Source organism: Dunckerocampus dactyliophorus, chromosome 4 (assembly GCF_027744805.1).
Source record: "Dunckerocampus dactyliophorus isolate RoL2022-P2 chromosome 4, RoL_Ddac_1.1, whole genome shotgun sequence".
Classification (NCBI taxonomy): domain Eukaryota; kingdom Metazoa; phylum Chordata; class Actinopteri; order Syngnathiformes; family Syngnathidae; genus Dunckerocampus; species Dunckerocampus dactyliophorus.
This window is the reverse complement of record NC_072822.1, coordinates 28,967,973-28,981,443: the sequence shown is the minus strand read 5'-3', so window position 1 is coordinate 28,981,443 and position 13,471 is coordinate 28,967,973. Positions and strand designations below refer to the sequence as shown.

The following is a 13,471-nucleotide window of genomic DNA, read 5'->3' as shown; positions in this document are numbered from 1 at the left end:
TAGAGTTGTAATCACAAGCTATGGTCAGGAATAATCACAAAAAGTTTAAAACTCCGGTAATAAAAAACTGAGCTCTTTTCGTGAGTGTCCTTTCCGTACAACAGGAAGTGACGTATGGAGCCAAAGAAAATGAAGCCAAAGAAAGTTGCAAGTACCAGCATTTTGATTAAGAAAAAGGGTGAGAAACACGTGAATTTAAGAAATAAATCATGACGAAACAGAAAAATGGTGTGTGGCTGCCACATCGAGTCTTTGGGAACAGTTACGTCTTCAGTGAAGGTAAAAGTAACCTTAAATGTTCATTTATCCCTTTCATTTGCCATTTATATGCAGTTACAATTGTTTTATGCATGTAAAACTATAAAAACATGTTTTGTGTTAACATTTTTGAAAGTCAACCTCTGATGACATCGTAGACAAGCAACGTACAGTAGCTAACTGTGCTAAAAGTGTCAGACGTTAACCGAGGTTCCACTGCAGATTAAATTATTAGTCCAAAAATGCATATTTAAGCTAATTATACTATTTTTTGCATTTTCAAGCATAAAAATGACTAAATGAAGTAAAATACTAATGTTGGGTGAGTCACACAAGCACCAAACTTGATCACCGAAACATCAGGCTTTGATTGCAGGTTGAATGATCTCATAACAGGCACAGTAATTCCTAACATGGGCTACTGTTTGCGGCCGTAACACACGGTAGGTTAAACTCAACTCTGAACCCCCGACATCATTTCCTGTTCGCCCCCTAACATGGGAACACATTTATAGCAACACACACAAGCACTCTTAATTATGTCCTATTTTCTAATAACCTACTATACTACTACAACCTGTTATATTGGGTAATATGAGTGTAAAGGTGACCACAGGGGTATTATTTCATGTCTAGAGGGCTCTAATAATGTTAAAAAAACCTATTTAGAAGGTCATAAGCAGTATTTGTATGTTAGTTAGGTTAGGTCTGGAACTGCGATAAACAAGGGATTACTGTATTGGCAAACTGATGGTTCATGGTTTGCCAACCCAGTTTACCTGTGAAATTGTCATATGATCAAAGAAAGACTTACCTCTGCTACTCATGCAGATGAAGGGAAGTGGCTCAGAACAGTCTGTCAACCCCATCAGAAGGTGCTGGTCTGACTGGCTCTGCAGCGTTATGCAGCCTTGCAGTTCCATCTGCTGGTGCTTTGCTGCTCACAAGCAGTCCGACAGAAAAGAAAAATGAATTTCCAACAAAAAGTAGGGGGAAAAGCAGTGACAGGAGTCAATAGAAGTACTGTATTCACAAATGTCAATAATGCTGTGAGTTGCAATAATGCAGCTACTGGAAATCATGCTCAGTTAAGGATTTGATGCACTACTCATCACTGTCTTGGCATGTAGATATGCAAAGATGTTATATACTGTATATTGAACAGAAAAAAAAACAGCCCGCCTGTGGAATATAATATTTTCACTTTTGCAAACCTCCATTTTCAAAAGGTTGGACTCTTGACACAGACTCAGTCACATGGCAACCACTCCAAAATGTTTCCTATATGTCTCTTAGGGATTGATGAGTTCAAGTCAAGCACAAAACTGTAGCTGACTTCTTATGAGTTAAAACAATTGCATTTTTTTTAATGATGGCATTTGCTTCACAGTACATTGATAGCCTTCAACGGCATTACCAAAACAACCTTTGATCCGAACACAGGAGTTCCTTGCTTTTGTGACAAAAATCCACCCATCAATGAGCACGTCTGTGTTTTCACAATTTCATAGCTATTCCATGCGCCAGTCATCATTAAGCTTGGCCATAATTGCCCCAAGCTAGGTGTACTAGAAGAGAGGCCGGTACTTTTTTACACACACAATTTCACCACAACAAACAGTGTAAGCGCTTGTCTGTCAGCAATGTTTTGGTAGCACAATATGGGTCATGAATTCTTGCTGACTGAATCTACCATCAAGAATATGTGTCATGTTTCAGTGTCTGTCGCTCTGCTGCGCTCTCTCCGCTATGTGTTGCAGTACACTCTGACCTGATTACGCTGATGAGGCGCACCTGCAGCCAATTACCTACACCTTTATCAGACGCTGCCAGACAAGGAAGCAGCGCCAGTTATGTGGCTTCGTGCTACTGCTACTGCTACTGCTACTGCTACTGCTACTGCTACTGCTACTGCTACTGCTACTGCTACTGCTACTGCTACTGCTACTGCTACTGCTACTGCTACTGCTACTGCTCCTGCTCCTGCTCCTGCTCCTGCTCCTGCTCCTGCTCCTGCTCCTGCTCCTGCTCCTGCTACTGCTCCTGCTCCTGCTACTGCTACTGCTACCCCTCTGGGTTGCTAACTGGTCCACCCTTGCTCCTTGTACTCCTTTGATCTCAGCTAAGTATTTGTACTGCTACCTTTTGTACCGCAGATATTTTTTGTGAGCTCTAGCCTTTTTCCTGCTTCCCCGTTTTGCAGTGTTTTCAGTTTTTTTTCCTTGGCAGTTGCCCTGAGTATTTTTGTTACATTTTTGCACCTTTTGTTGTATGTTTTGTACCACTACCATTTTGGTAATAAACCTTTTTTCACTGTACACTTTGGTCTCTGCTCTGCATATTGGAATCCAGAACGCCGCAACGTGACAATATGCCTCATATACACATGTGATGAAAATTTCATATTTGCAACTAGTCTATCACATTTGTTTACCAAGCTTGCAGTAATCCCTCGTTTATCGCGGTTAATTGGTTCTACATCCAAACGTGATAAGTGAATTTCCACCACATAGGATTACTTATTTATAAATGAAATATTTTTGTAGTTAGAGCATAGAAAACCTGTTTGCTACCTTTTTAAGTATTTATTTATTTTTTTTAACATTTGAGGCCTCTAGACATGAAATAACACCCCTAAAGTCACCTTTACGCTCCCATAGTACACATAGTTAAAGAAAATAAAACATAAAAGACATAAATAAAACATGTGCTCGTCTGTGTTGCTGTAAATGTGTTCCGGTGCTAGGGGACGGTGAGTGGGGACTGTCAAGAGTTCAGCATTGAGTTTTAGCTTGGCGTGGGTTACTGCAGCAACGGTAGCCCATGCTCCGGTGGGCAGTGTGGCGCTTGTGTGTCTCATTACAGTAACATTACTAGTAGACACCTAGTGCCCAGTGTAGAATACTACATATCATCTTCATATCAACGTCTTTGAATGTGTCTTCTGAATGCCTTACAATTGTGTTTTACTTCATTTAGTCATTTTTATGCTTGAAAATGCTTCATTTAGACAAAAAACACAAAATGTGTAAATATGCTAAATAGGAGTGTCACAGGATACTCACTTCACGAGATGAGGCGATACGCGAGATTGGGTTTACGATAATGAGACAAGATGAGATTTTAGCATTACTTAAAAAAAAGGAAAATGAAAAATATAAAAAAAATATATGAAACTACTAATATAATTTTAACTACGTTACACTCTTCTGCACTCTGTGTGTATGCTAGTGGCCCCGCCTTCACCCACCAAGAGAAAGAGACTGTATGACAAAAAAGCTCACTCTGTTCATGATGTTGTTCCATTGAACAAACATGGCAAGGTGCTGAGACCAATGCACAAAGTAATGCACAAGCAACCCTGAAAAGGCACACCTGTGGAGTGATGACCATTTCAGGTGACCACCTCATGAAGCTCATTGAGAGAGCACCAAGGGTTCGCAGAGCTATCAAAAAAGCTACTTTGAGCAATCTAAAATATAAGACATATTTAGAGTTATTTCACACTTTTTGTGAAGTACATAATTCCACATGTGTTCATTCATAGTTTTGATGCCTTCAGTGAGAATCTAGTCATGAAAATAAAGAAAACTCATTGAATGAGAAGGTGTGCCAAACCTTGGGCCTATACTGTAGATTTTATACTTTAAATGTGTTTAATAAGTGTGTGTGAGAGGCATATTTAGGCCTTAAACCCAGATTGTGTTGCAAGTGAACAATGAATTGAAGAGAGAAGTGGAGTGTTCTGCAACCGAATCTAATCTATTATTCACTACAGCCACATTTATTGCAAATGTTAATCAGAAATCAGAGGAGAATGTCAACGTCAAGCTAGCAAGAGTGTTTGGAGGGGGAATGAGTCGTGGGTTAAAAATAGACATCTTTATGGGCATATCAATTACTTGCAGTTCATCCTCACTTGCTGGTGGTGCCGGAAGAGAACCCCCACAAAAAGCAGGGATCTACTGTACAGCAATGAGCAAATTAACAGCAAAGTGTAATATGCCTAAGCATGAGGGCAGCGTAAAATCCCTCGATAGAGGGACATTCAATTATGGAAAAAAATGTGCAATTAAAGGCATTTTAAATTCAGTTTTACATATGAAGAAACAAGTACAGGCATTCAGTATACTGTACTGTACTATAAAGGTGCATTTGCACAATATCACGTCTTATCAAAGCATCTTCCTGCTGGAAAATTGAATTTTTTTTTGAGACAGCGCCCTCTGCTGGATTCATAGCTGCAGAAGTCTTTTTTTTTTGCCCTGCAGATAGCGACATCAAATCACTTTCTATTTAAGTTACCATTAAAAAAAATATTTACTGTATTTACAACTTCAAGCAGAGAAAAGAAATCCGCAGATATGAGGGAGCGCAAATGTAGAACCTTGTGTAGATTTGAAAAAAAAAAAAAACATTGGAAGTACACTTGCTCATAAAATGAAAGCACGTGCACAGATAACAGCCCAGTTGAGAGACATACTCTCTCCAACGTGTCCTGGGTCTTCCCCGAGGCCTCCTACCAGTCGGACGTGCCCTGAACACCTCCCCAGGGAAGTGTCTGAGAGGCATCCTGACCAGATGCCTGAGCCATCTCAACTGGATCCTCTCAATGCGGAGGAGCAGCGGCAGTAGTCCGAGTAGTCCGAGTGTTACCTCTAAGGGAGAGCCCAGCCACCCTACAGAGAAAACTCATTTTGGTTGCTTGTGCCCACAATCTTATCCTTTTGGTCACTACCCAAAGCTCATGACCATAGGTGAGGGTAGGAATGTAGATCAACCGGTAAATTGAAAGCTTTGCCATTCGGCTCAGCTCCCTCTTCACCACAACTGACCAATGCAGAGTCTACATCACTGCAGATGCCACACCAATCCTCCTGTGTTCATCCTTCATACATGAAGAAAACCCAGAGGTAATTAAACTCCTCCACTTGGGGCAGGATCTCATCCCCGACCCGAAGATGGCTCTCCACCCTTTTCCGAGCGAGATCCAGGGACTCGGACTTTGAGGTGCTGATTCTCATCCGAGCCGCTTCACACTCGACTGAGAACTGATCCAGTGAGAGTTGAAGGTCACAGCTTGATGAAGCCAGCAGGACCAAAGCATCTGCAAAAAACAGACACCCAATCCTGCAGCCAACAAACTGGAACCCCTCAACGCCCTGGCTGCGCCTAGAAAGTCTGTCCATAAAAGTAATGAACAGAATCAGTGACAAAGGATAGCCATGGCGGAGTCCAACCCTCACTGCAAACGGGTCAGAATTATTGCCGGCAATGTGAACTAAACTCTTACACCGGTCATACAGGCAACAAACAGGCTTAATTAAGTGGTTGGTACCCCATATTTCTGGAGTAATCGCCACAGAATTCCTTGAATTCCTTCAAATGCAAATCCACAAAACACATGTAGACTGGTTGGGCACAATAACGCACAATAACGACCCTGCCAAGAGTGTACAGTTGGTCCACAGTTCCACGACTAGGACAAAAACCACACTGCTCCTCCTGAATCTGAGATTCAAATATCCTGTGGATCCTCCTCTCCAGAACCCCTGAGTAGACCAGGAAGGCAGAGACGTGCAATTAATTACGTCCAAACAGTCTCTGTGAGAACTTCATAAGCAGAACGTTTCGTGAAAGAGACCTAATGTAGTTTTTAGCTCCTGGGGGCGTAAATTTGAATGTAGTACTGCCCGAAATCAATTTCTGTCATTTGGGATAACACTATGTAGGAACGATGTATGTAATGTGCACAGTACATTGTCACGAAACACTCAGTTCACAAGACGAGACAATACATAAGATTTGGTCCGTGAGAATGAGACAGGATGAGATTTTAACTTTACTTTTAAGAAAAGTACAATGAAGAAATATTAAAAGGTATATAATATATGGCAATCTACTAATATCATTTCTAATTGTTACACTCTTGTGCACTCTGCGTATGACCCGCATCCAGGGCTCAATCCATTCATGCCGTTGTTCTATGGAACAAATGTGCCAAGGTGCTGAAACCAATACACACATTGAATTCTCTTCCCATCTGTTTGGAGGTGGGAGGCGAGGAAAACAGACACGCCTGCGCATGGCAATGTATTGGAGCTGGCAAAACTATTGAGTTCATTTTCATTTATTGTGTGATTAATTAATTTATTATCGACCCAGGCCAAGTTAACCACGAGAAATCTTGTCACATTTTAATCTTGCGAGACTTTGTGAACCCCTTAGTACACAGTATACTGTATATACTGCTCAAAAAAATGAGAGGAACACTTCGAAAACACATCAGATCTAAACTGTGGGAAAAATGATCTTGAATATCAATCAATCAATCAATCAAAGTTTATTTATATAGCGCTTTACAATAGCCCACGGGCTCCCAAAGTGCTTCACAATAAGACAAAACATAAGAACACAGCATAAAACATAAACACAAAGTAAACACAGAATAAAAACTCTATAAGAAAATGGAGGAAAAGGCTTCTTGAGACGTCATCTGTACTTCTGTGAAGAAGGTGTCGGACGTTTCGCTCCTCATCCGAAGAGCTTCGTCAGCAAACTAATAAGTGCTGGTAGCCTAGGCCTTAAATACAGTAAGAGTGGGCGGAATTGGCCAAATGCCAACACCCTCCTCCTATTGGTTCGTTACACTAAGCCTGGGCGGAGTAGTAGTATAATCCTATCCTGTTACTAACACCTCCATATAAAAGGGAAGTGTCGCTCCCTGAATTGGGTATGAACGACTCTGATACTGGCTTGTTAGCATCTATTGTTCTGGCTCGGCCCTGCCTTCACCTCATTTGCTAGACTAAGAGCTGTGGGTTTTGGTCTCAGTAACCTGCTGAACACAGGGTCCAAATTAAACCTCAAACCACCATTCCGATTCAATGATGGGTTCTGTTGTTTGACAAAAATAGCTTCCTTTACTCCTCTTTCAAACCATCTGTTTTCTTTGGCCAAAATCTTTACCTCGCTGTCCTGAAAAGAGTGATTGGTAGCTTTCAGGTGTAGATGTACTGCTGATTGAGGACCACTAGCATTGTCCCTGCGATGTTGATAAAGCCTTTTTTGGAGCATTTGCTTAGTTTCCCCAATGTAGTGCTCTTTGCATTCCTCATCTTTACAGTGGATGGAATAGACCACATTGCTCTGTTTCTGGTTTGGAGCCTTGTCTTTAGGATGCACTAATTTTTGTCTCAGGGTATTTACTGGTTTGAAATAGGTAGGAATTTTGTGTTGCCATAAGATCCTCTGGAGTTTTTCGGAGACCCCCGCTACATAAGGGACTACCACTCCTCTCCTTTTTGCTTCTGTGGGCTTTTGGGTTTCTTTCCCTACTCTCTTCTTTTGACATTTGTTAAAAGCCCACCGTGGGTACCCACAGGTTGAGAGCGCTCTCTGGACATGTTGTGTCTCCTTTTTCTTTCCCTCAGCACTAGTTGGTATTTGCGAAACGTCCGACACCTTCTTCACAGAAGTACAGATGACGTCTCAAGAAGCCTTTTCCTCGATGGACAACTCCTGTACGACTGAGAGCCTACACAGACGCATTGCTACCATCTATAAGAAAATGCTTCAGTGCTGCAGAGTGCTAAAAGCCTTTAAAAGTACATAAAATGGGAGTCAACAAGAACTAAAAATGCATAAAATACAAGACCGCCCTAGTCGGTGTTGAACGCCTGTCTAAAAAAATGAGTTTTCAATTTCGATTTAAAAAGGCCGACTTCAGTAGTGGTGCGAATGTCAGTGGGCAGTTTGTTCCACAGTCTGGGAGCAGCGACGGAGAAACAGCGTTCGCCCCACTGTTTGTATTTTGCCCGTGGGACTTCTAACAGAAGCTGTCCCGAGGAACGGAGGGCCCTGCCGTGATTGCGGATAGTTAAAAGCTCCGACAAATACGACAGAGCAAGGCCGTTAATGGCATTAAAAACAAATACTAAAATTTTAAAATCGATTCTAAAACGAACTGGAAGCCAGTGGAGTGATGACAGCACCGGGGTGATGTGCTCACGTCTGGGCGTGTTTGTTAAAAACCGGGCAGCAGCGTTCTGGACCAACTGCAGACGCGAAATTGAGGTCTGGCTCAGGCCAACGTAAAGTGCGTTGCAGTAGTCCAGTCTTGTGCTGATGAAAGCATGGATCGCTTTCTCAAGATCCTGCTGACCTAAAAAAGGCTTCACTTTAGCCAGAAGACGGAGCTGAAAGAAGCTCGTCCTAATGACAGAGCTAATCTGTTTGTCGAATTTAAGTCCACTATCAAATATGACCCCAAGATTTTTGACATCAGGTTTAAAAAAGGGGGCCAGAGAGACGAAATTCGCTGCAACAGTGTGCAATGTTGGTGACATACCAAATAAAATACACTCTGTTTTGCTGTCATTTAAATGTAGAAAGTTCTGATCCAGCCACTGCTTTACGTCAGTAATACAATTGAGCAGCCTAGTGGGAGCAGTATTGTCAGTGGGTCTAATAGGCAGATATATCTGCAGGTCGTCAGCATAGAGATGAAAAGACAAATTATGTCTTTCCAAAATTGAACCCAGGGGTAATAAATACAGAGAAAACAGAACAGGGCCAAGGATGGATCCCTGTGGCACCCCGCACAAGAGGGACGCATGGGAGGAGCAGAGGTCACCGATCATAACGGAGAAGCTCCTATTAGCCAGGTATGACCTAAACCACCGGAGAGCAATGCCTTGGATACCGACACAGCGCTCCAGGCGGGATACAAGGACTGCATGGTCAACTGTATCAAAGGCCGCTGTGAGCTCCAGCAGCACCAACACAGCAGGATTCCCAGCATCAACAGACAGGGCAATGTCATTGTGCACCTTTAACAGCGCCGACTCAGTGCTATGTCGGGATCTAAAACCAGACTGGAATTTATCAAGAACAGAGTTCATCTCTAGGAAAGTTTGTAACTGAGTAAAAACAACTTTTTCTAAAACCTTTGAAAGAAAGGGCAAGTGTGAGACAGGCCTAAAATTGGACAGCACAGAGGGGTCGAGATGAGGTTTTTTTAGGAGGGGTCTAACCACAGCATGTTTGAAGGCAGCTGGGACAGATCCTAAGTTAAGACAGGTGTTTATAAAAACAAGTAAACTTGACCCAACAGAATTAAAAACCTCTTTTAAAAACTTGGCTGGGATGACATCTAGGGGACAGTTAGTGGGTTTCATGCCACTAACCACCTTGGTAAGAGACACCAGAGAAATGGTCTCAAACCGCTCAAAGACGGCAGTCTGTGCAGGAGGACCATGTACATCCTCAGAAGACATCCCTGAGCTGCTGATGTTCTTCCTGATAGATGCCACTTTGTCAGAGAACAATGAGACAAACTCTTCACATGTTGTAGTGGTGGCATCAGACAGAATAGTGGGGCGTGGGTTAATAACAGAGTCAATGGTTTTAAATAAGAGTCTTGGTTGGTGAGAGTTGTTGGTTATAATTGAGGACAGATATTTGGACTTGGCCTCCTTCAGGGCTCTCTGATAGGTGGCCAATCTGTCCCTCAACCAACCCAGGGAAACATGCAATCTGTCTTTTTTCCACAGCCGTTCAGCCTGTCTACATTGTTGTCTGAGCAGCCGGGTGTGGTCATTCAACCAGGGATCAGACTTGGTTTTAGTGTTTTTTTGCCGAAAAGGGGCAGCAGAGTCCAGAATCTCAGTACATGTACATGAATATCTTTCCTGATAATAAGTGGGTGATGTATTAGTAACAAAATGATGCCACATATTTTGATAGAAATGAAAATGATCACCCTATAGAGGGGGGAAATCAAAGACACCCCAAAAATGAAAGTGAAAAAATGATGTAGCAGACTGGTCCATTTTGCTAAAATGTCATTGTAGCAACTCAAAATGATTCTCTTGAATGTGGCCCCCACTTGCTTGTACGCATGCCTGACAACGTCGGGGCATGCTCCTAATGAGACTACGGATGGTGTCCTGGGGGATCTCCTCCACTACTACGCTCACCACTAACTCTTCCTTCTTGTCACTTATTAGTCTTTATTCCTTTGTGAGTACATTGCCAGTACTCACCCACTCACATATCCAACTATGCTCTGTTCTGTTTCATTTGTCAGTGCTATGTCTAATCACAACCACTCTTACTCTTCCTTTTTATGAGTTCATTGTCATTACCCACCTATTATCAAACTATGTTTTGTTTTGTCTGTTTCATATTATTTATTAGGATTGTCAAAAGAAGTAGTTACGGTAACAAGAAATCTGACTAAATTTGAAACTTGACTATTTTTTCTACTATTTATCACATTATTACATCATCGCATTCATTTTCAATGTGTTCAACTATAAGAGTGTATTTGGAATACAGGAAGTGAACAAATGTATTGCAATTGATGGAAAACAGATCAATTAAATTAAGTAGGATTAAATAAGCGTTGCTTCTTCCTACTCCTTTTGGACATGTGGAACTGTGAATTGTAATATGTAATGTCTTGCAATGTAACTTGTATGCATATTCAAATAAATTAAAACATTACCATTACCATAATTGCAAAACTGGTTTGTGTTAACATTTTTGAGACTTGTGGTGTAACTGTGTTAGTTAGCAAAGAATCAAGAAAGAGTCAACCGCTGATGACATCATAGACGGGCAACAGAGCTGACTTCATACTTTAAGAACACTGTTTCACTCAAGCAGTGTATTAATAACACAACATGACATGCAAAATACTGTATGCAAACGGGAAAATGCACATACACTGAAGCAAGATGTTGATATACTGTAAATTTTCAAAAAAACATGCTAACTGGGGTGTCGCTAACCGAGGTTCCGCTGCAGGTCAATTTAATTTGACGATTTACGTGTTTAAATGACCTAATATTGGAGTTGATACAGACATATGTCAGCGGTCCAAATCAGGTTTTTCATAACCGGAAGATGACCTTGATTTGAAATTGGCAACCTGAAGACGATGTTTACATGTCTCAAAAGTTTTCTGAATATTTACTATATTCTGGTTAATACAGAAATATCTTGTGCATGACAGCATGAATGAAATGTGGCCATACCTGGACAAAACAGAAGGGCCTGGACTTCCTTGACCGATGGGTGACTGATCACATGGCCCAGGTTCCAGCTGAAGAGCATGACCTGACTCATGGCTGAACATCCATTTAAAGCACGAACGTGGCGGCTTTCCAGGGAAGTATTCCAAACATTTAAGTCGGTAATATTTCCAAAAAAAGGCTCTGTGAAATTTCCTCCAAATGAGTCCTGGTCCTGACCCAGAATAAGTATCCCATCAGCATGGATATCTCTGGAAGTATCTGTGCCCAATCCCATGTCCTTTCTTTCCGCGTCCACATAGATAGCCCAGAGGCTGCTGCTCCATGTGACACAGATGTGATGCCACGCGCCATCGTTAGCAAAAGATGCTTTATACGGAAGGTGCTTCCCGTGAACAATGAGTGCCAGCACGATTCGGCCCTGCATGTCCTTCTGACCCCGTAGCTGGAACTCATTGGTAAAGACGGGAGCAGCATAGGAGAAGATGGTGGACACTTCATTCCATTCTGGGTCCCACTGAACACGAACGCAAACACTGATTGATGATAAAGCCGGGAAGGACCTGTTGATGCGAGCAAAGCCCTCTCTGGATGTTTTGGGGAAGTTTAGAGCTGCAAACTGCAAATCTAAAAAAAACAAAAGAAGTTTTAACAAATGTTGAACTGTTGAGGTGTCAACAGGTACATCTCACTTACACTGCTTAGAGAGGGGCAAAGGCTTGGAGGGCAGTTCGGAAGTGCTGTTGATCCAAACCGGTGACTGGAGTCGAGCCTGCCGCAGTAAGTCCATTGCCCCCTCACGGACCTCCGATTGGTCCAGGGTGGAAAGCGAGCTGAACTGGCCTCTGCAGGAACTCTCAGCCCTGAAGATGTCTAACGAGTCGTTGACCAGCACCAAGGCCCACTGTGAGGTTAAGTGGACAAATCTGGACTGTCCTGGAGAGTAAGAGATTGCTGGCTTACAACATCTTAGGTAAATTTGAATGATTTAGAAGTCAGTAGGTTGGGTTGAAGGGTTGTCCACTCAAATGACAATGACTTACCATGCAAGTCTCCTGTTCTGTCGGTCCCAACAGGTGTTGGCTCACTCTCACTCACAACCTACAGGAAGAGACACGTGGACATTATACTCTTTATTTACCGCTTCATCTTTCACAAAGCTAATCAGTTAATACACGGGGTATAACGGCACATGTATTTGTAATCGGCACCTTCATTTTGGTACAGAAGTGTACCAGTTTCCCACACGGTACACATTAAGTGAGGGACAGGAAGGGTTTATCACATCAGGCATCTACTCAGTAAACAATAGAGTGCAGTCCAGCCTTTGGCTAACGGATGTAATGGCTAGCATAGTACCAAGGAGAAGCCAAAGCTTGAATACCCTCTTCTGTCTTAAAGTCTCCTGTTTGGGAACATTTGGCCTTGACCGGGGAAATGCATAATTGGATAAAGACAAGTGGATCAGATGAAAGTAGCGATAAGGAACAGGGCCAGAATCTGATACTATTAATGCTGCACTTCAGCCATCATGGAACTTTCATTTACAGAAGATCCCTGCTATTCGTCGGCGTTGCGTTTGATCCCCCACTGGTGCAGATTGATTATTAACTAATTAAGCAATTAATTGAGATGCCCACAATAAATGTCTATTTTAACACGTAGCACAAACCACCAGGCTATCCAACTGAAAACCTCGGTTAAATAACACAATCTAACCGCACCACACGGACTATGTGGCTATCGAAATAAACTATTACACACCAGTATAAATGGAAAACAATACTATTTTACTGTCAGTTGCAACCCACCAGGCATGCTGGGTAACTTCCTGTTGGGAGCTGTGTGTGCGGGCTTCCCAGCATGCCTTGAATTGGCCCTTGACATATTCTTAAAAATAAAATAAATACATTATTATTATTACACAAGTGACCCTCTGATATGTTTTTTTTTTACAATAATCCCTAGTTTTTTGTGGTTAATTGGTTCCAGACCTTACCATAAGTGAATTTTTGCCAAGTAAGATTTCTTATTTAGAAATAAAGTATTTTCACAGTTAGAGCATAGAAAATCTGTTTACAACCTTCTAAATATAATTTTTTAAATTCTTTATAGCCCTCTAGACATGGAATAACACCCATATAGTCACCTTTACACTCATACTACTCAATAGA

General features: G+C 41.9%; 1 protein-coding gene across 4 annotated transcripts in view; it reads right to left on the bottom strand.

Annotated features, from left to right (window-relative positions):
- Window positions 1-13,471, bottom strand: part of adgrd2 (adhesion G protein-coupled receptor D2) — a 65,780-nt gene that overhangs the window by 51,269 nt on the left and 1,040 nt on the right. For 3 of the 4 annotated variants that reach the window (XM_054772931.1, XM_054772932.1, XM_054772934.1), the window contains exons 2-5: window positions 12,341-12,398; window positions 11,994-12,233; window positions 11,301-11,924; window positions 1,073-1,195 (exon numbers count right to left, since the gene is read on the bottom strand). In XM_054772931.1, the coding sequence (XP_054628906.1) occupies window positions 1,073-1,195; window positions 11,301-11,924; window positions 11,994-12,233; window positions 12,341-12,398 (1,045 nt within the window). The remainder of the gene's footprint in view (window positions 1-1,072; window positions 1,196-11,300; window positions 11,925-11,993; window positions 12,234-12,340; window positions 12,399-13,471) is intronic. The other variant, XM_054772933.1, reaches the window with a different exon arrangement.